The sequence below is a fragment of the Argopecten irradians genome, chromosome 8 (assembly GCF_041381155.1).
Source record: "Argopecten irradians isolate NY chromosome 8, Ai_NY, whole genome shotgun sequence".
NCBI classification, from domain to species: domain Eukaryota; kingdom Metazoa; phylum Mollusca; class Bivalvia; order Pectinida; family Pectinidae; genus Argopecten; species Argopecten irradians.
This window is the reverse complement of record NC_091141.1, coordinates 4,655,791-4,678,722: the sequence shown is the minus strand read 5'-3', so window position 1 is coordinate 4,678,722 and position 22,932 is coordinate 4,655,791. Positions and strand designations below refer to the sequence as shown.

Genomic DNA, 22,932 nt, shown 5'->3' with positions numbered 1-22,932 from the left:
TGTTAAGTTATACTTATACCAAAACAGCACAGAATATATCATAAATAATTTTTCTTCAAATCTTTTATTATTTTGAAACATATTGTGAATATAATAAAATATGATAGGAATGAAATGAATACAATATTTCGTGTTGAGGTTCATTCATTTAGCTCCTAAAAGTACCTCAATGCGGTCGGTATCTGGTAAAGTTACAAACAAATCGAATTGATTTTAATGTATTGACAGCAAAACACTTTAAAACAATTTTTTTATGATTTATAAGTCTATATTTATGCTAGAAATTGTTCATTGCGGTATCGTGACTTCACACCTATTGTGACGTTATTGCAACACCAGTGTCACGTAGACACACGCGCATTGCAAGTTACCACGATACATTTAAGTAAACGGGACCGCGGGAGTGTTACATTGTTTGTCATTTCATTAATAAACGACATTAAAGCATCTAATTTATTGAGGATGGTGATCCCGCTACCCGACTCAATCAGATTAGAATGATCATCGCTGTGAAATACTAGACTGTGTTGTCTGTAAATAGAATATTCTAGGAAAGTCATAGACCTGTAGGTTATGTTTCTGACACAGGGTGATATTCCGATATTGGGCGATGTAAACCCTGTAAAGCTATATAAAGAATCCAAACAGATAACTGAGTGTCTGTGATAAGGCGCAAAGTAGAGACACATATAACTAAAACACTGTGTGATATGTGTCTCTTCCGCCTCCGGGATGTAAATTCTAGATGGTTCCCAGATAACCGTGTGCCTGATACAGAGGGAAATATAAATCACCAGATTCAATGACCATTTTATCTAAACAGGTATTATACTGACAATGGTATTACTAATGCTTTTGTATAGGGCATGTACCAGCAAAACGCTCTAACCGATCACTAGTGTTTTCAAAACAAGCCAATAAAGGTTGATGTTGATTTTGGGGCTGCGGTGGCCAAACAGTAAAGGTGTCGCCACATTTTACCACAAGTTGCCCACCTATCGTTCGTGGGGAAGATAGTTTTCATGACTATTGGTATTTTTCTCCACCTCATAAATATGAAACGTCCTTAAGTGGCCCAGGCTGTCGTTAGGACTTATATCAAAAAATGTTAATGAAAACTATCTGTTTACAACATTTCGATTTTAAAATAAAGTTATATAGACATGAATGAAAGTCTCTGAGGTATGATATTTTTAATTACAAACCAAATTCTTAACGACCGTCACAAGTTGTATTATAATGGATTATCATTAAACTAAGGACTTATCATATCAATATCTGGAGCTCATATTAAATATATGTTATGGCGAATATTTTCATGTAGAACGGTAATACAACTTCCATTGATGTGAAACTGTTTGAAATTTATATATGACTTATTCCGTGGAATTTCACTTGCTTTTAAACGATTTGAGTACTGAAGTACTGAACGAATCTATATATGCGTTATGGCGTCCATGGATGTATTACATTTTACGAAATTGACAATTAAAGGTAATTGTCCGTGATGTGTGAAGATAAAGGGGGCCATAATGAAATATAATAAATATATATATATTTTTATTTTAAACGAATCATTTAGCAACTATTGTGAAGCATTATCCCGATTAATTAGATAAGCTGCTGCAAAATACTAATTTAAACCGTTTTGGTTAGCGCTTCTCAATTAACGAAGTAATAAGATGATTTTGGTCATGTTGTATGAAAAGTGGTCATTAATTCATCATTCTCTGTAGAATGAGACGGCACCAGGTGTAGTAGCATTATCGTCTATTGTTGTGTACCGTGTCCCATTCGGAGCAGGAATAATCCTGCCTGATATCGGAACCTCTCCCGGTATGAGGAGGTAGACACTGGCCTTCATTTAATTTATGACTAATGGATCTCTGATCACGGAGCTCAGTAATAACATTTTCTGGCGAATTGTGTCCAGTGGTTTCTACATAGCACATTTAGTTTGATAAGGAATACCATCAGGAATATACAAAGGACACCCCCACACTTTCCTATACCAATGTAATGAGAACATTAGGGTCTTTAAAATGTCAGACGGTCTCAAAATCAAGCTTTATGATCATTTTGCTCTCTGTTCTCTTTATGTATATCTACAGGAAATTAGCGATTTCTGGCCAGATTATGACATTAGAGTCCTAAGAACTTTCTGACATTAAACACACAATACTGACTATGACAAAACACCTATCGGGTCTAGAAATACGTCATCACATAATTGGCATGCAGGGAAAAATAAATGACATAATAAAATTACCTAATTTTCTATGCAGACATTAATCATTCTTTTCATTTTTTTTTTTTTACTAAAGGTTGGTATTTTATAATGATTCCTCACAGTAGAATACTGCCTACATTAACAAGAGTCAATGAGCACTAGCGCTTGTGAGGCTATGACACACATAGTCTTTAAATTTTTAAAAGTTTTTTTTTACTCCTGATTAGCGCTCCACATAAAGAAAAGGAATGTGGGAAAAATTAGTTTGCTGTTTGCCGTTGTCAGTATGTGTCAGCTTTGTTAGTGTCGTTAAGTGATCGCCCCTGTGAGGTGGGTTCTGTCCCCTGGCAGAGGCACAACAAAGTCTATAAAAGTGGTAGTTTCTTATCCTGCTGCATGTTCAGCATACAGGGAGTAGTGCGACTGGTTCGCCCGCGGTCAGTATACTGTGACCGGGTAGGATGAGCTTCTTGGTGTCTTTGGCAACATGCTTCAGTGATATAGCTCTATAAAAAAGGCAATATTTCCACTATACACGAAAGCACGAATATACATGTACCACAGTCTCCCAAAATACCCGATGTGCAATGCATACAAGCTACACACCGCATACGTAGGATGTCGTCCTTGCATGACCTTAGCTGTTAATATGCCGTTAATCAATGAAACAAAGAAACATATTTGCGGTAGCATGCAAACAATTTACAGGTGGGGGTGATAGTACTTTGTTTTCCATTTACTAAGATACAAAATAATATACCACAACAGCCCAAACCAAAGACATTGGCACCATAAGCAATCAAACACCCAGCTGGACCATGCTCCAGGAGATGGAGGGAATAAGATGTAAAAACATTGATGAAGGCGTCCTTAAGTGACCCTGGCTGTTGATGTTACGTTACACCTGACCAACCCAGTAGTACATCCATTATTTTACTGGTAACTTTCCGAAGGCTCGATCAACAGAGAAAACTACACAATTTTTTCAGACACAGATATGTATTTGCCAAGACATCCCAGTACGTATTATAATACATAGTATATAAAAAATCAGCATAATGAAATAGTTCAAGCCCTGCTGCAAATCTAAAAACTGAAATTTATATTTTTCAGAAATGTAAGATTTCTTTTTCATTGAAAGTAGTTAATTAATATAACTGACATGACTGCGTATATTTCGGTTTGAACTTACACTTTGTTTGTTTGTTTGTTTGATTTATTAACGTCCTATTAACAGCTATGGTCATGTAAGGACGGCCTCCTATGTATGCGGTGTGTTGCGTGTATGTTGTGCGAGGTGAGTGTACTGGGAGACTGCGGTATGTTCGTGTTGTGTCTTCTTGTATAGTGGAACTGTTGCCCTTTTTATAGTGCTATATCACTGAAGCATGCCGCCGAAGACACCAAGCAACACACCCCACCCGGTCACATTATACTGACAACGGGCGAACCAGTCGTCCCACTCCCTGTATGCTGAACGCTAAGCAGGAGCAGAAACTACCACTTTTATAGACTTTGGTGTGTCTCGGCCAGGGGACAGAACCCAGAGCCTTCCTCACAGGGGCGAACGCTCAACTCAAGGCCAAAAGTGAGGCGGTGGCAAGGGAGGCATTAGGAAAGATAAAGTCAGTTAGGAAGAAGAGAAAAGATAAGATCCTAAATTTAGTCGCCTTTTACGATCATGCAATAGGGGCAGCAGGTACAATTCTAACGCCAACTTACACAATTCAATCAAAGCCAATGTTATAATACTGCAATACATATAGATCGGAACGTTCAACACTCAACTTTTATGTACGGTAAAATGTATTCATGACATACGCTGTGAAAAGGTCGAAGTTGTTTTCTGGTGCTTGTGTGTGTAAGTAACCGTTTCTTCCAGTCATTCATCTTGCTGACTTTCGATATTAGAGCCAATAAGACGCTCGTGGCTACAGCGACATCATGTCCGAAATGCATTGCAAGATTTGTTCTGGAGATCTAAATATACACATTTAACTTTGTTACACTAATGTTTCTTAAGCTTTCTGCTTGTTGTTAGTTTGTCGTAGCTATAGTTCCTTGATAACGCTGAGGGGAGCGTAATCGTACCATAAAGGTTCACTATGTATCTCAATTACCGCTGGAATCAACGACAACAGAGTTACAGAAACATGGCCGCGTCGTCCGAAAGCCATCGCTGTAGGCATCACAATGTAACGTCCACCATTCAGGTAACATGTCGTGATCACAGAAGCAGTGATAAGGAAATGACGATGATCAGTAAAAAAACGAAAAGATGGAAAGGTTGTAGTTTCTGTGTTCTAGGCTCGATTCCTTAATGTGACGCCTACGTGGTTTACGTTTAGATCCTTTATTACATAAACTTTTGATATGAATATTAAAAAGAAATAATTTTAATTAATTTCCGCAGCGAACAATTATCATGCTTGCAAGTCATGGTTGGTGATATATTAGAGAAATAATGAATCTTGCAATTTCTAAAGGTGAATATAAATTTTAAAAGTTTTTTTTAATAAAACAATATCTACTATCTTTATAACGGTTTGTAAAGAGCAGTGAACCTGACATCAAACAATAAATAGGTGATGGTAACATCACAATGCCCAGACAGCTTAACGGTTCTAATGAACTCATTTCAAGGTTAATGGACTTGTGATATCATTACAGACGCCATCAATCCAAATATATTCATTATTTAATTTGTGATAATATCAAAGAATGACGCTTGTTTTGCTGTTAATCAAAGATGTCATTGGATACATTGTAAACATTGCCAGATCCTTTACAGAGAATACAAAAGATATGCCCGGCTCTTAAGAAATGTCCTGGTGGCTAATTTGCTGGGGTGATTAAGACGCCTCTTCTCATTAAGAGCATCGTTGTTATGCGTGCCGACGTATGGCTACTATAAAATATATCGTATTGTTCATTGCTGCTCCCTGCAATAGCAATGACATTGAATATTTGTAGCATCAGACAGCTACTGAGGCTGCAGGTAACGACTTATATCATCACCATTGTCGGAACTTAACCGATATGCTTTATAGCTTCGTCTGTCAAGCACATGCGCTTATTGTTCTAACTGCATATTTAAAACCGCCTTAAGTCTTAATTTCTTAGAATTTATTGTATGCTTTAGTGCGATAAATGTTTTATATTTTACGAAGGTGCGTGTGATCATAGTACTTGCTCCACATTACTGTGGATTGTTTAGTGCACAAAAGAAACGTTTATCTAACCCATCACAAATTGTACTTAATGTTTCGCATATTACCGTTTAAAGTTTCAAGAATGCTAAAGTCGAACGTATCTTCTGTCGTAAAATACAAGTGCTGGATGAATCTCAACAGATATACAATTATAAAGCCATCTTCTAAATACCAGCTATATGACCAATACTTCCACAGTTCTAACAGAAGACAAAATCCTGTTCTGTGTAATAGTACTTAATCATTAGTTGTAATTTTCCTATCTTTTTCACGGTTGTAGTTATATTTCTTTTATTATTCCACGTAAGAGACATTCAAGAGGACGATTTATATATTGTCTTCTCTATTTTCTACCTTTAGCATCTGATGTCTATTTTCATCTTTAATCCGCAAAATTGAATAATTGAATAAAGAAAGTAATTATTTTGTAAAATATCTTAGTTTATGAAAATGGGGAATATTCAGATTGCACTCAAATAATAAAGATTCCAATTTTCATATAATTGTATGGATTTTTACAAAATAAAAGGTTATGGAAATTATATTACGTTGGATAACTTCCTCGTTTCTGACTTTTTTTCTTCAGCTGCCTTTATAAACAGTGTTCTGTGTGGTTAAGCATGTGTAAGTACATTTGTTGCTTTAAGACTTTACGACATATTTATGCATTGTATATAAGCAGAAAAATAATCGTTATCGATCCCAGTGCAAATAGGAGAAGACCCAATGCGTTGTTATGTTGTCACAAGCTAATCCTTTAGCTGATACCTGCCCGGACAATAGTCGGAGACTATTGTGTATTTTAGCGATAATGATGCGATTACCCTTAATTGAACATTTACCTCACGAATAGCTGTTAGCACAAATAGCAGATCGGCGCGCGAATTAAACACACTGTTATGTCATAACAACTTGACACAGCCTGGTATTTAAGTATTTAATAGAAATGTATTTCTCTTGAATATTGAAAGTTAAACGAAAATACATTACACCAAAGATCTTGTGTGTTTATGGTCGGAGCCGTTATGAAGCGAAATTGTATTACACGGCTAGTTCATGTAACTTCATTAAGCTTGCTGGGAATCTCGAAGCTTTAGTATAAGATGGTGAAACCCACTGCAAAGCAGGTTATTAATTTTTCATAAATGCATTGCGTACAGAACCGGTTAAAAGACATCAAAAACGCGCACTTGTAACGAATGCTTGGGACGATTAGAATAACTACAAACGGAAGGGTAACCCGCAATTAATTGTATTCATATATCATATGTAGAAATGCATAATCGACCACATGTGAGGCGTTAGATGGGAAATACATCCCCACGGTTGGTACGGCGATATAACCGTGTGTTCGCCATCATAGAACAATTACCATTGGCCTACCCAGTAATAGTCGGGGATGCTAATAAGAAACCTTGACATTTTCTACGCTTTTAAGTCATGCAGAATTATTTACGATTCAAGACCTAATTCACATCTATCAAATTCAAATATTTGGCATCATCCTCAGTTTATACATTTTACGAATACCGTCTTCATATAAGCTGAAATTGCTATTGGGATAGGAAAAGTATTTTCTAGTTACCTGTCTGATTTACCGGCGTAGGAATTCGGGGCACTTCGAAGTAAACAGGTTAATGAAATCATCGGATGTTGCTTAAACTATGCTAAAATCAACCACAGCAATTAGATATTTCGCATATTTTTTTTATCTTTTCCACTATATTATGGTATTTTCTGAATTTGTTTTTGCCAGATTCATACTCATACACAAGGATCTACTTTATCCATTAAGTCGGACGGCGGCAAAACTACTGTTATGTTTGTATGCAACCATTCCCCGTTACAATGGTGTTCGCGAGATTGTTTTTAAATATATGTTTGGGTTTGATATTTACCGCCAGGCGATTTAACGACCAGTAAGGTTGAGGATGTTAGTCAGAAAAAAACCAACCGAACTTCAGTATTGAGATCCGAAGTTGATAATATGTCATAACGCCTGAATCACCTGAATCACTCGATCACTGAATTCAAGAACGAAGGAATGATGAAGTTAAATTTTCCTCCATCGATTCAATAAAACTATGCTTTTAGAGATACATCTTATCTCAAATTGCAGATTGATTATATTCTTTACAAGTGTGAGTTATATTTAAAATAATGTAATCTTTGTTTTGATATATTTAATGACACGGATGACCATGAACTAACTTCGCGTGCAATGTACATTCGTGAATTTCGATGTAATATATTTCTTGTGGACACGTCGGGATTTATTACAATTTTACCTCCCCCTGTCACTGGGGATATACATGTATAAAATCACATAAACAATATCAGCGCTACTGCACAATTTTGACTAACAAATAGAAATGCACCATCAAATGAGTTTGTTCATACTCTTTATCAGCTCAATAACTTAGACGATTATAGATGTAGTTAATATTTATTATGGATGGAAGGTAAGGGAAAATGTAATTCCATATGCATGGTATGATGTGCGCAACTGGTATGTCATGTTTTTATTTCATGTTATTGAGTAAAAAACGGTGCTGGTGTTATTTTTTCATTACTAAATGCAAAATGATATTTGAACATAAAAAGAACCATTCGCCGAAGGCCTACACAAACCCCTGAACACCTGTCTCTTACATCATTCGGTATCATCCAAATCCCCATAGAGTCAGGTTATCCAATCAGAAGTGCATTCTGAATGAATTAGTTTGAAAAAAACCTTTTCATGATGTTTTAAAGTCAGTTTCCGATACAAGACAATGATTTCCCATGTCGATCTTGCATTGGTTAGTTGACACAGCAATATCTCGATCCGGATGTAGCACTGAACCGGGGATACCCATAGCAGGAAATGCCTTCTTCCGGAATAACGACCAAATTGATTATCGGTTAAATGTGACCGTAACCAATGAATGATCAAAACAGAAATGGTTACTAACGATTTCCGGCAGTAGTTAAACAGATTGTCAAATTAAGCATTGAAGTCACTATTTTTTAATTTCATCGGGGTATGAAAGAAATTTCGTTTGCAAACTGTGTGAATCCGCGTAGCGGATTCTCACAAAAGTGTACTAACAAAATTTATTTCATAACCCGATGAAATCAAAAATTAGTGACTTCAATGCTTATAATTAATTTTCCATGCTTCTTTATCAAATGAAATACGTTTACACGTACGATTCCATTGATTTTTTTTCAAGGGATTATTTTTTCCAAATCAATACGCAACGTCAATGTTTCTATTGTGACGTCACGATAACGTCGGGTTTCCGCGCCATTGTCGGGTTTTTTTCCCTCGTGGAATGAACAAAATGAATAGGCCAATCAGAAAGCCAGAAACAAAGAGAAAATTAATTATAATGCTATAATATAAATGTGGACATAGAAGATATCAACAAAAAAAGTTGGATGATCAAAACAGAAATGGTTACTAACGATTTCAGGCAGTAGTTAAACAGATTGTCAAAAAGGCTTTAATATAAATGTGGACATAGATGATAACAACAAAAAAAAAGTTAAGTCTAAGTATTTAATGAATACTCCTAGGCAAGATGAAGGCGAGCATTCGGATCTATCAGAGTTACTTCCCTTTGTTCCATCTCGTTTACGAGAACCGACGAATTTTTTTTCCAGATTCATTGTTTTTGTTGTCAATACCATAAGCAACTGCGAATCATAAATTAAGATTAAAAAGTCCGTTGTTCTTATTTGAATAGTTATCTTGATGTCACTATGATTAGAATTGTAAATGTATAATAGAATGGATTAAACTCTGCATTTCTGCACGATGAATCATTTCTTATTCCCTTTTAAACTTCTAAGAATGATTTCGCATTATTTTGAGGCATTGTGACACCTGCACTTAATCAAATGATCTGAAAATAGTTATACTTTACGCTTATAGGACACCTACCGCAATCGGAATCGAAAATAAACATTTCATAAGAGAAAATTAAGTTTTATACTTTCATTTATGAAATCACGACAACCCTGTACTAGTTTAATGCTACTGTGAAATTTCGATTTGATATCAAATTAAACATGAAAAAATCTAAATTGAATTCTGCGTTTTGACATGCTAAATATTTATAATGCAACTGTAATTGGCAACTGGTAAAATAGAGGTTTTACAACGAATGTTTGATGGATGTGAAATCTATTTCAAACGTTTGAGCTTTAAAGAGGGTCTTTTGTCGTGTGACCTGTTTTTACCAAAATAATATCTGCTTTTAGTGATCGATAATGTATAGTTTAAGTTTAAGTTTGCTCTATCCTCTATACTTATTCGCGGGGAAACATTTGTGGATTTATTAACGAATAGTGATAAGCTATACATGTTATTTTTAATCGTCATTCATCCATTTCATTTGTGGGTATTAATGTTCGGAACATGACCGCAACTATAGCGAAATAAAAAACATTCAGAACAAGGCCAATAGTTTGCCAAGTATATGCCGACAATATATATACGTTGCGATTTATTCATCCGTAAAATGGCACTGATTAATAATCAAAATCATTTCATGAAAGAATCAATTGATATCATTCTAACAAGAAATATTTGTAGGATTAATATTACTTTTTTAGTTCTTTTTATTTCAATTTCAGTCATTGCTTGAACGATATACTACTCATGGTAACACGCATTGATGGCGACACTAAGGAACGTAGATCGGTCAATGGCCACCACGAGAATGCGCACAGTTTTCAAATGTAATCAACAGCTGTAATGATACATTGATGATTTGAGAGTTGTATATAACCCATCTATCGTGGTAAAACATATGAATTGTACGTCAATCACACCAAACCATCATATTTGTAAAGCTTTAATACAATATCAATTTTTAATGGCTTTTCAGACGGTAGAACTTTTCTAATGTTAATCCGTTAGTGTTTAAAATATTATCAATATTTGATAAAAAGGTTTACTGTATCGCCTGACTGATGTGGTAATTTGAAGCCTTAATGAAAGTTTTTATTTTATTTGATACTTTTGTCTTTCAAGTGCATAAATAGGAGAAATCCAAATGACAATGTGAACGGGCAGCATTCGTTTCGGCCAGTGTAGTCAAGTCACGAAACCTTAACATGGTAAAAACTAACATTTCCATACATCTCAGTATTGCGTGGGAGATAACACGGTTATACAAACATATCTTCATGTCAATTACAATTCTATCTCTGGCGTGGGAGGCGGCGGCATGGCCCAGTGGAGTCATGTAACCACTTTCTCAGACACTTCAACGCCGTGGCTCTATGGATAATACATGAGGCACAGCAATTCGCACCTACAAAAACACTTGGGAGGTCTTTGTCCCTCTCCTTTAGACGCTTGGAATATTGTTAATATCAAAGCAGCCATCCACTTCTATGAAAAGCAGCCTACTTGCTACCATATGACGACATGCACAGGTATATAATGTAACGGCGGTTTTGCTAACATTTATGCATAAAAATGGTGTTTGAGACACTATTGTCAATTATTCTATGTCACCAAATCACTACATTAACGCATCTCAACCAGAAACCAGTCGTCCCACTCAATGCATAGTCAAATGGAAAACGTACAACATGAATCGTGGTCGCTAATGTTTATGACTAAGTGTAAAGCTTATTTAAAAAAAACACAATTAGTCGCTCACTGGTATCAGCGGAATGGAGTTATATATTTAATATAATAAAACTAACATTATAGAAGCCCCCTGGATGGTAATTATCGATACCTAACTTACCCCCGTGGTAAAACGAATACCTTTAACTATACAGACGTGTACAAAGGTTGAACATATGACATTCACTAGCCTATGTAAAGTTAATAATTTACAAACCTTTGGCACGTAACCTTTTTAGACATGTTTACATAACATCAAGCATTAAACACAATCAAGATAGACTTAAGTGCGCGGTAATACAATGTAATTGTTTCATTAGGAATTTCTAAATTAATGTATATGAAAACAACTTAGATTTTGTTGATTCGTGGGTGTAAACGTTCCTTGGTTTAATGTAATAATGGTCCGTGTATATTTCACTATTGTACTATAACATGCGTTGAAGTTTTCTTATAAACAACCTTCCATCACAACTTTCAACCACATAACATATTGATGTATATCACTTACCCCATGCAACACCAAATTAACATATTGTTGATATTCTCACGTACAATAGAACTTATTCAGACAATGGAGATGGGTGTAAATAAAAAATAAAATAAGACACAAATAAAACACTTTGTAGAAAGGAAGATCACCAACAACTCTGAATAGACCACGTAAATATTCGACTTGTTCCCGTTCTTACAACTTTTACATGAAAATAAAATTAACAAACTATGTTTGCAGAATAAATCATTGTGAACCATTTTCCGGAAAGATTATTCACCTCAGTTGTACATGGTATATACATACACAAGGTATTTGTTAACAATTAATTCCACACATAAGTGCAATTTGTGTGGTATGTAATCAGTGATTATTTCTCTTCGTATGTAGTAAAGAACATAGCTACTCAATGACGTCACTAAGTGCCTAAGCGTTTAAACCGTTTGACCGATGGGAAGGGGCGTGTTTTTGGCGTCTGATCAACATATTTCCTTTTGTAGTACCAGAAAATTGGACATAAAATGTGGCATGTGCAGTAATCGGTAACACATTCTGTTTTCATATATATGAATGAATTTGATAAGTGAAATATGTGGATGCCAAATAAACATTTACAATGATTTTTGTCATTATTTCTGTAAAATGCTCGTAAACAACGTTAACCTGATCCTCTTAAATACTTACGTTAAGAAGTGAATATAAAATATTCGACAAAAGCGTGTTTGTATATGTATCATTAAGAGTGACAAATGGTCATGTTAAGTTTCAAATTGACAAGGATATCGCCATAGCTTGGATCGCAGTTATAATTGTGGACCTAAACACCCCTTAAAGTAAAATATTCCGTTACTGGGCGAAAATTTCAACGTTATATTTTTCCTCACTAATATATTTAGGACAACGTGTTTTGAAGAATTAAGCTGTGATCATTATTCAAAGGCATGGAACAACATAGCATTGTATGGTGTTATAATGAAGTATATGAAACAAGACAGAATATATCCAGTGTAATGGTTATGCTTTAGATGTGTTTAGCTGAAAACAATATCACTGTTAAAATGTGAACTGAAATTGGAAACATCACTTAAGTGTATTTGGTTGACTGTGTGTATTCAATTCACTTCAATGTAGATGTTCATATCATGAATTTGACAATACCGTCAAAATTAATTTTCAACTCATTAGACCGTGACAAAATAATACCTATGCGTTGTAAGTATTGTAATTCTCCACATTTTGGAGACTTTTGATGATGAATGACATATTAAATGTCATAATTGGTTCATTGGCACTTACCATGTATATATATATGAGACTTTTATGATTTATATTAAGGACTTGAGACAATCGGTTGTGTAAAAAAAAAAAAAAAAAACAGCAAAAAATCTAAAAAGATAAACATTTTCTGTCGCGATCAAACGTATTTTTTTCGCGAGTGATGCTTTGAAAATCACAAACTGTCGCAGTAACATCACCCAATTATTGATTTATACTTAGAATGTAATATGAAATTATCATTTTGAATTACAATCAGTTGTGGGAGGAAATATGGCAGGATCGTGGCAGGAAGTTTAACCACACACTAATGAAGGAAACGTAAATTGATATATAGCCGTATGTAATTGTGATTCCTTTGATGCATAATAAAGCCGGGGAAATTGTTTACGAACCCTCGAAATGAACTTTGGTATTGTAGGCATTAACGTACGGAATGCGAACGAGCTATGCATTTATGTAATAATTTCATGATTTGATCATTGCATGGTATTGTATGATGTAACTAAGCTGTTAGTTTACAAACGACCGACGTTTTAAAAGCATGTGTCGTTTAGAAATATATTCTCAACATTGCTTGTATTCTGTTCATCATTTGTAAGTATGTAAAAATGAAATAAAAGAGAATTTAGAGAAGGTTTGTAAAGAAATAAACTTTTCAACTTGTTCGATGTCAAAAAGAACATATACACACCGATATGAATAGTATCCTGACAAGCTGATTTTTGCTTCCTATAATTTCCACATTTTGTTTACATTCGTTTTGTTGAAATTAAGAAAATATGAAATCGTTTGATGACGAATGATACATCAAAATACAAAATAAGATAACACTTAGCTTTTTGTGTGACGTTATGAAAATACTTCAAGAAAAATGCCGTGAATGAAGATTTAGCCTGGTAGTCTACATTGATGAAAATGTGCCCATAAATGATTTTAAGTCTAAATATTTACTTTAGTGGTAAGAAATCTGCTCCTATGGCACAGGCATTGATTGTTTTATCCAACAGGACATTCTAACTACTATTCTACCTTCTATTGAACGGAGTACTGTGTGGCTTGTACAGACATTTTATCACCGGTACCCAAACGAATTCGCGAGGTTGCACAATTATTGTATATTATATGATATCAATTTAAGTGTTTCCATATGGGTATTTCTATCGGCAGGCAGAGTAGACGTCTTAACGTCTATCTAGCAAATTACTGAAACAGACATTTCGGAATTGTATGGAATGTTCACGTTTAAATGGGATTTCATTTCGGTAGGATTTCAAACGTATATAAATCTATTAACTGAATTGTTATGATAATTGAATATTGTAACCCTATTACTCAAGAATTGTTTCGTTAATAATCCTATCACTGTCGTATATGTGCATTTACACAAAAAAAGACTGACGGTGTTTATTGCTCTTACCAATTATATCTGAATAGTGAATATATAGAAGTTGTTGTAGAAAAAGTACTCACCATGTAACCGAGAGCGAAGTGACGCTATGTCAAGTTCCCTTCGAGGTCCAGATGTTTTCAACCGAGGAATGTAAAACCCCGAGGTAATTCCGAATTGGCCGACAATTAGTGTTAAAAGCAGACAACACCAATAAAGTAGTCCACACTGTTGCATATCTACAAGAAAATGAAAGTAGAAATATCACATACAATCCAATACCTTAAACGTCCAATAATCTACGGGAATCACGTCCTTTATATCGCTGAGCATCCCTTTTTGTTCTCCAACGGGATGAGATAGAAGACCGCCAAACTCTTTGGCACTGCAGCAAACGCAATGCAAGCGATTTAGAATATTCGTTTCATCCTGATCACACCTAATGTTATAGTTGAATGTGTAACGTAAGTCAAAATCATAAACGATATGGAGTGAACGCGCGTGGTATTCACACTCAGCGTTGAAAGGTTTTAATTGTATCTGCAGATATAACATAGCATTTATACCTTGTAGATGTTCACACGTTAATGTTAATTTCGTGGTCTCATTTCGCTATTAGAGTGTGTCATCCACCCGGGTTCCTATCAATCACCAACACCCGCGTACTAACTTTCACAAACCTAAACTGTAAAAGGGAATGTAAAGCAGCACACCTAACTCGTCCATACGTAGTGTACATTGCGGCACCCTTGTAGACACGGCATACTTTGGTGCTAGGTCCGTAATTAGCCTACACTAGTAGGTTGGCTAACGGGATACGTCATTAACGTATCACGTGCAATTGTAACTACTACCCCCTCAGTGAAGAACAAGGTACCCGTGACGTCACTTCATATGACCACAACTTTAAGGTGTCGACGGGTCACGTTGAGTTATTTATAGAGATATGGGATAGAATTGAATTATCCTCTAAATGCGGAGAGAATAGTAATTGAATGGAAATATGAGACAAATCTTATTAACAACTCTCGCCTGTAAAACAATGAGTAATTCAATTAGGCTGATGTTCTTTGACATTTATGTTGAGGATTTCCTACACAAATATAAAGGATTTCACATGGGATGGTTAACGAGCGATGGTCAGGACGATATCAGTCAATAAACCGATACATGTGAAACATCTATTTCAATCCAATATATAACCCGAGGATTTCCAATTTGCAGTTTATTCATTTTCTGTGCCTCTGTGTGTTAATTACATTTAGAGCGTCTGCAATATAAATACTGGCGGACACTTCCAGCCATTGTGCAGTTCCCCTGGGGGTGATACCAACCCCTTTCAGTTGGCTTGCTCAACACACAGCATCCTCGATCACTTTGAGTGTTTCGTACATTGGAACAGGTCTTCCCAATCCGCCCTCACTTTCCGGTTTATATTATTACCACAGGATGTTGCTATTTAAGCACATTGTTCCCAGGCTTTCGAAATGATAATACGAAAACCGAGTAAAATGAACAGTCCGGAACAGGATGATCTTCCGGTCCGGTTAATGGAATCAACCATGAGCAAAGCACCTAGCTGATACCGATTGTTGAACAGGCAGAAACGCCACGCGATGGTATTGGAACAGTAATTGGTTCATAAGCGGGACGCGGCATGCGCTCTCGGTCGATTTAACTAACATCATTTTACCACAGCGACTTAGACAAAGAGCAAGCCGCAACCGTGATCTCACAAACAGTACAATGTGTTAATTGGTTGACCAAGCGTGTAAGAACTTTCACATACAAGCCAGTTACTTTTGTTTTCGCGTTTTAATGTTGAAATTAGTTATAAGGCCCCCTTTTTACATTAAAAGCATTTGTGCGTACTATTCTTCTCAAATGATCAAAACTCATTCCAAAGGTAACTTTAACATAACGGGTAAGAGTGGGGATTTTGCGTGGGTGTAGTACGGTGTGGTATATTGATAGTAGTGCAGCGTTTTGTAACTTACTACTCTCCGGAGACCACGGTACGCGCGAGAAACTTTCAAATTAGATTTATGTTGAAATTTATATGAGAAAAACAACATATTGCTTTACATGTGAATAATTAAAATTGAATTTGTGTTTCAGTTACAAAAGAGAAATGGTGAGAAAATAAGGATATATTTAAGATAACGTGTACGGTCCCAAGTGTTAGAGATTTATATTTTAGGAATACAGCTGGGGCTCTGCCAGCGGCACCTTCCTACGTCATGTCTATATTCGTCCACCGAGGCGATAATACTCTATGTTAAGGTATTTGACACTACGGCTATTTCCTTTTGGTGTCAATAGTAGCGTAATTTTGTTCCTCGTAGCAACGGAGTCCCTAAAAATGGAAGAACGCCTTGCCAAAAGCGTAGTGATAGACACGAGAGAAGATCTCAATATAGTAATAGGAAGACCAAAGGCAGGCCCGATACGGACGTGTTCTCGTAACCTCCCAGTTATTAAATAAGTGATGTTTTTGTTGGAACAGCTGTGAGTCATCAGTCCCGTTACGGTAGCTAATAGACAAAAGCAAATGATGACAGGAGATGGAAATATGTTTTCAAAATGTTGCAAATACCGTGTGATGTGATTAGAACATGTCTGGTCCCATCGATTGTCTGGATACCGTATGGCGCTTACTCTTTGTCACAACAAGTTATAAGGCGAACGGAATTTGAACATGATTCAGTCTTAGATAGCAACGTAAACTGGCGAGGAACGGAGTTTACAACACATAAAGGCTTATAGTTATGAGTTTGACGCTATCATCACTTTATATAGATATGGGAATGTTTAGTTTCAAACTTGTGCGAAATGAATTGCTTTTGAAAGCAGTTGAGTTTAAACCATAGTTTTTAATATCTGAAATAGATAAAAAAGTCAATACTAAAGTTTTAGATTGAAATCGCAATACGCATATTCTGCTAATATCCCACAAAGGGTACACGATATGTAAACTTTCTCGGAGTTTGAAAGGATGCTAACCAAACTAAAGTTTGAAAATGACATTCGGTGCCGATGGTATCTGATGATAGATTGACATTTAGTTACATTTCGTTGATTATTAAACAAAAGGTCAACATTATCCTCCTATTATTGTATCTTATTTTCAAAAATATGAGTAAACTGTTAAGGTCATTTCACGTTATTCGTCTGGTGTGCCATGTGTGGTATGTTTAAGGTTCGTGTGTGATTTGGAAAAAAAAGACACTTTTAAGTACTTAAACGTCGACGCTATCGTTGCTAACGTTGCCTTGATCAAGTATTCTTACAAAGTTATAGATATAGAAATTGCAAATGCAGGCTGCAAACATTTTGCATGCAAAACATGTTCTGAATTCAACTGAATATTAGAATAAAAAGAGTAACATAAGCCACCCTGTAATAGACCTGTCCGTTTATAGCGAAAACTAACAAATGTATTAAAACTAATATTCGGTCAAATTATACTGACAACATTCAAATCAGTCGTCCTCCATTCAAGTATGCTAAGTGTTAATAAAACTTCATCTCCCTTATCTCCTCCGGGGGTTAGTCAGTTGTATAGTCATATCTGTTAAGAAAAAAGGTGGTTTAGCATGAATAGAGGAGAAATATCCCATTTAGTCGCTTTTTACCTCGATGAACACTTATTTTAAAGCCCTCATAAACACTTTAAACGGACATTATATTCTTTTATAAACATGAATCAAAAACTATATCTTTCTGAAATTTTGTTCTCAATTCGGTGACTCATCACAAAACAAATACATTAATAATTTGTGATATAATACTTAATTTTCTAGGTAAATATTCACGAACATGTCTATGGCATGTCATTGTCTGATTAGACAGCGAATAGAATATTACCTGTAAAACAAATATGCAATGCATACGAATACATGAGATGCGTAAAATGCATTAGGTTAAACATTTGGAGATATACCTGATCACAAAAGGGTCAATGTTTTACCATTTATCCCAATCACATTTAAGTAATAAAATCCAATCAAACTACACGCATTCATTGAAAAAATCACAAAAAATTATTATTGAAAAATAAGATTGCGCCTATGGTAATCAACTTTACGATGTCAAAACCATAAACTCCATTACTGTTGTCCCGCCGACACCGCTATCACATGCCAACGTCACAATGACATGTCCTGTGCCCTAACCGTGTACAAAAATGTATCCCCTCGCCACCCAAAATCGCCTACACTTTCTCTGTGAAGTATTGGTAACAATAGAGTATATAGATCTATGACCACTGACAACACTTGGAGTTTCTGATTGGTCCGTTAATTTGATATGGCTGTGTCATTTGAAGAGCGCTAGCGCTGCACAAGTACATTCTTTGTCTAACTGAAAAATAAATGAATGTCGGCGTTGATACTACCATTTCTCCTGTAACACGCGAAACAATCATTTGGTTTATCAGAAGCCTGGTCGGTCTGTGTTGTTCAATAATACGTACATTGTAATGAATTAAATCAAATTATACCGTCTTCTCTATGGAGGAGTAGTCATGTTATGTGTGGTGGCTAGGGGTGGAGGAGAAGAAAGGGGGATAAAAACATTTAGGAACGCAATTTATATAACTTAATTATTCATTTCAATAACGATAGAAAAGTGTTAACTAGACCGCCATATACGACTTTAACTCAGGTCCAGTTATAGAACAATTTGATTTACACTGTTTATGTTTGCTATTAATATGAAAATATTTAATACATACGTGAATCTAATACGTGTAGTGAGAAAAACAACACTATAGTTTTTTTATCCCGTTAACTTTCTACGTCATAATAACAAACCCTACCTCTCTTAAATTGTGTGGGAGCCTTCTCCGCAACGTATACAGAATTGTGCTTTAACTACAAATTAAATATTGACATGACAATTCTAAATCAGGAATCCTTAATATAAACAAGTTAACTTATTATTGCCCAGGAAAATACTGTCATCACGAACAAAAGCCATTTCCGTAACAATTCACAAGAGCAAAACCCATTTCCCATTGTATCAAATCATCCAGGGACTGAATGGTTTTTTTCTTACAAAATATATCGATTTAAACATTAACAACAAAACTGCACTTATAAAAACGTAACGATAGTGTCAATGGTTCATATGGATTGAACGGTATTGGAATTCTATTTTAAGAATATTTCTACATCTGCATGTTCTGAATGTCCTCTGTCGAAAGGAATCTGCAATTATTCGTTTATATTAAAGTGGGGAAACAATGGTAGAGAGGGAGAGAAAGGACACCGGCATAAGAAAATCAATTTCCTTCTCATATCATTATATAGATATATAATGAGTGAAAATTGTTTAACATGATCAAAATGTATTTATACTTATTGCTAATTACTCAAGACTAAGTACTAGTAGAAACTGTTATACAAGTGCAAATGCTATACTATACATATACTGTAGGCCTACATCGATGTCGAACCAAATGTCAGTGATGATATTCGGTCGATATCTTTGTCGACGACAGAGACAAAGTTGCGCAATTTCTAATTAAATTAATACATGTACATTATAAACATGTTTTTGGCAAATGCTGTAAAATACATCACTAATTGTCTTGTCATTCTTTTGTATTAAATCATATTTATATTCAATACAGCAAACACGTCGTAATAAAAGCATTTATCAGCTTTAACCAGTGTTGAAATCTGCTTAACATGCTTTGGCCATACATAAAAATAGATACAATTATATGCGTATATTAAGCCCTTTTCTCGAAAAGAATATAACCGTATGGCCCGTTCTTTACACGGTCGAACTATCGCGATTTCAACGAAAATAAGCTGTTTGTATTAAAAAAAAATATCAATCGTTTGCGAATTAGATTTCAAGATCATTGCAATATTGGTCGGTAAAAAAAGGCAAAGATCCGACGGGAAAGTTATGTATTAAACATTAAGTGAATGCCATATATGAAAACAAAAACGTATCGGACAATCAAATATCGGGTGCAAAGGGGCAATTATTGCTATTTTCCATATTGTAGCTTTAACAACATTGTAAAGTCAATGCTGAAGATAATTACCAAGTGAACTTTTATAAAGCTTTTCAACATCACATATCAACACGTTATTTCACCAACCATTCTCACGATATGGCGGTATATCAAACCAACAACGTATCATTGACCAGTCCTTCAAGAGTTTGATTGATGTATACTTAATGGCATGTGGTACGGAAACGACACCGAACGAAGCACCAACCGATGTTTTATTGTATGTAAAGCTAACACAGAATCTTGCCTAACACATTATACGTATGCATTCTCACCATACAACCGGTCAATCCCGTCCGTAATTTAGCTGTGAGTGGACGATATATAAGGCTGCCGATCTTATCATACCCGATTATACCAGGATGGGCATATTTACGTGGTCTGATAGATATAGCTATATTAATGTGCAATTGAAAATACGATGTGTTATATCTAGAACAGTTATCAATTTTAATGTACTAGACGAAGCTATGTTTTCTTATTGATTGATGTTGAGGCTATTTTCCTCATGTGTGATATACATCGGTGGATACAGCCAATCAAGCTGTGATCACATAAGTAAACAAAAGGTGTAGTAATTGTGTTTATTTGTATCCCCCGCTTTCTCCGAAACGGGGGATATTAATTTGGGTCTGTCCGTCTGTCTGTAACACTTCGTTTCCGTGCAATAACTGTAGCAAATGTAAACCGATTCATTTCTTCAAACTTAGTGACAAGGTTAAATGCCTTGAGTGGTCGGCCAAGTTCGATCGCGACTGTCGATGGACCTTATTTAGCGGAGTTATGGCCCTTTGAATTACTAAAAACGTCATTTTCTGCCATTTCCGTGCAATAACTGTAACAAATGTAAACTGATTTTCTTCAAACTTGGTGACAAGGTTAAATGCCTTAAGAGCTCGACCAAGTTTGATCGCCACTATCGATGGACCTTATTTAGAGGAGTTATGGTCCTTTGCTTAAATAGAAAAGTCAGTTTCTGCCACTTCCGCACAATAACTCTAATAAATATTAACCGATTTTCTTCAAACTCGGTAACAAGGTTGGCCCTGCAGGTAGGGCGTTAGAATTGTACCTGCTGCCCCTATTGCATGATCGTAAAAGGCGACTAAATTTAGGATCTTATCTTTTCTCTTCTTCCTAACTGACTTTATCTTCCCTAATGCCTCCCTTGGTACCGCCTCACTTTTGGCCTTGAGTTGAGCGTTCGCCCCTGTGAGGAAGGCTCTGGGTTCTGTCCCCTGGCCGAGACACACCAAAGTCTATAAAAGTGGTAGTTTCCGCTCCTGCTTAGCGTTCAGCATACAGGGAGTGGGACGACTGGTTCGCCCGTTGTCAGTATAATGTGACCGGGTGGGGTGTGTTGCTTGGTGTCTTCGGCGGCATGCTTCAGTGATATAGCACTATAAAAAGGGCAACAGTTCCACTATACAAGAAGACACAACACGAACATACCGCAGTCTCCGAGTACACTCATCTCGCACAACATACACGCAACACACCGCATACATGGGAGGCCGTCCTTACATGACCATAGCTGTTAATAGGACGTTAATAAATCAAACAAACAAAAGGTAACAAGGTTGAATGCCTAAAGTGCCTGGCCAGGTTCGATCAACTTTTTCAGCAGATGTTTTTTTATCAGAGTTATGGCCCTTTAATTTACTACAAATATCATTTTTTCTGCAGTTTCTGTTTAATAACTATCAAATGTTAAAACTAACATTGTTAAAACTTGGAAACAAAGTTAAATGACTTAAGGGCTTAGCCAAGTTCGATCGCCACTCTTGACAGATCTTAATTAGCAGAGTTATGGCACCTTGATTTAATAAAAAAGTCATTTTCTGCCACTTCCGTGCAATTACTGTAATAAATATCAACCGATTTTCTTCAAACATGGTAACAAAGTTAAATGTCTTACTTCCGAATAAGACTTCAGTTTATTTTTTCATGTTTTAACCAAAGTTAAACCTAACCTCAATAATGTTTACCTACAATATGTCCTGAAAGCGGGGGATATAAATTCCACGAATTTGCTTGTTATTTATTTGTTTGCACTCCGGTCGCATTAATTATAAAAGCAGCGCGAAAATTAATATCCTATTTCAAAAAATATGAGTAGTATAAAAAACTACAACGTTTATAAACTTTCAGCTTAATAAGAGAGAGCTACCGAAACTCTTCTACGGATACACCACAGCGCGAAGACAGACTGTTAGTTTAACAATGAAAAAGTATCCGATATACAAAATTCGGAGAAAAGACATTGAAAGAATAGACAGACGATATATAAGACAACAGAGACCTCTTACTTCCATAATGTTTGATTCTATCGCGAATTCCAATTACACTTGTAGCTGCGTGACATGAATAATTTGGACTACATATCCGATTCAGTGTAAAGTCCCACGACTACTTGTATGAGTATACCTCTATAATGATTTATTGTGTAAACCCACTGTTGGGAGAATGCCCATGTGTATCAAGGTCGTCGACACGTGATAATCCAGCGGGTATATTATTTTAACTTTAAAGACAGATACTATCGAAGTTGACAAGTGTGATCCATCATAAGCTCATGGTGTCACCTTGACATTCCTATGATACGTGTGACCATGTGACGTCGGACTCAATGTCGTTAAATGCTATCTAGGTATTATTGACACATTCCGTTC

General features: G+C 35.8%; 1 protein-coding gene across 2 annotated transcripts in view; it reads right to left on the bottom strand.

The window, feature by feature from the left end:
• The window catches only part of LOC138329152 (uncharacterized), a 43,280-nt gene that overhangs the window by 9,450 nt on the left and 10,898 nt on the right, over positions 1-22,932 (bottom strand). For both annotated transcript variants that reach the window (XR_011209417.1, XM_069275916.1), the window contains exon 2: positions 14,313-14,468. Coding sequence is in view for 1 of the 2 variants with exons in the window: in XM_069275916.1 (XP_069132017.1) it covers positions 14,313-14,468 (156 nt within the window). In the remaining variant the exon portion in view is untranslated. The remainder of the gene's footprint in view (positions 1-14,312; positions 14,469-22,932) is intronic.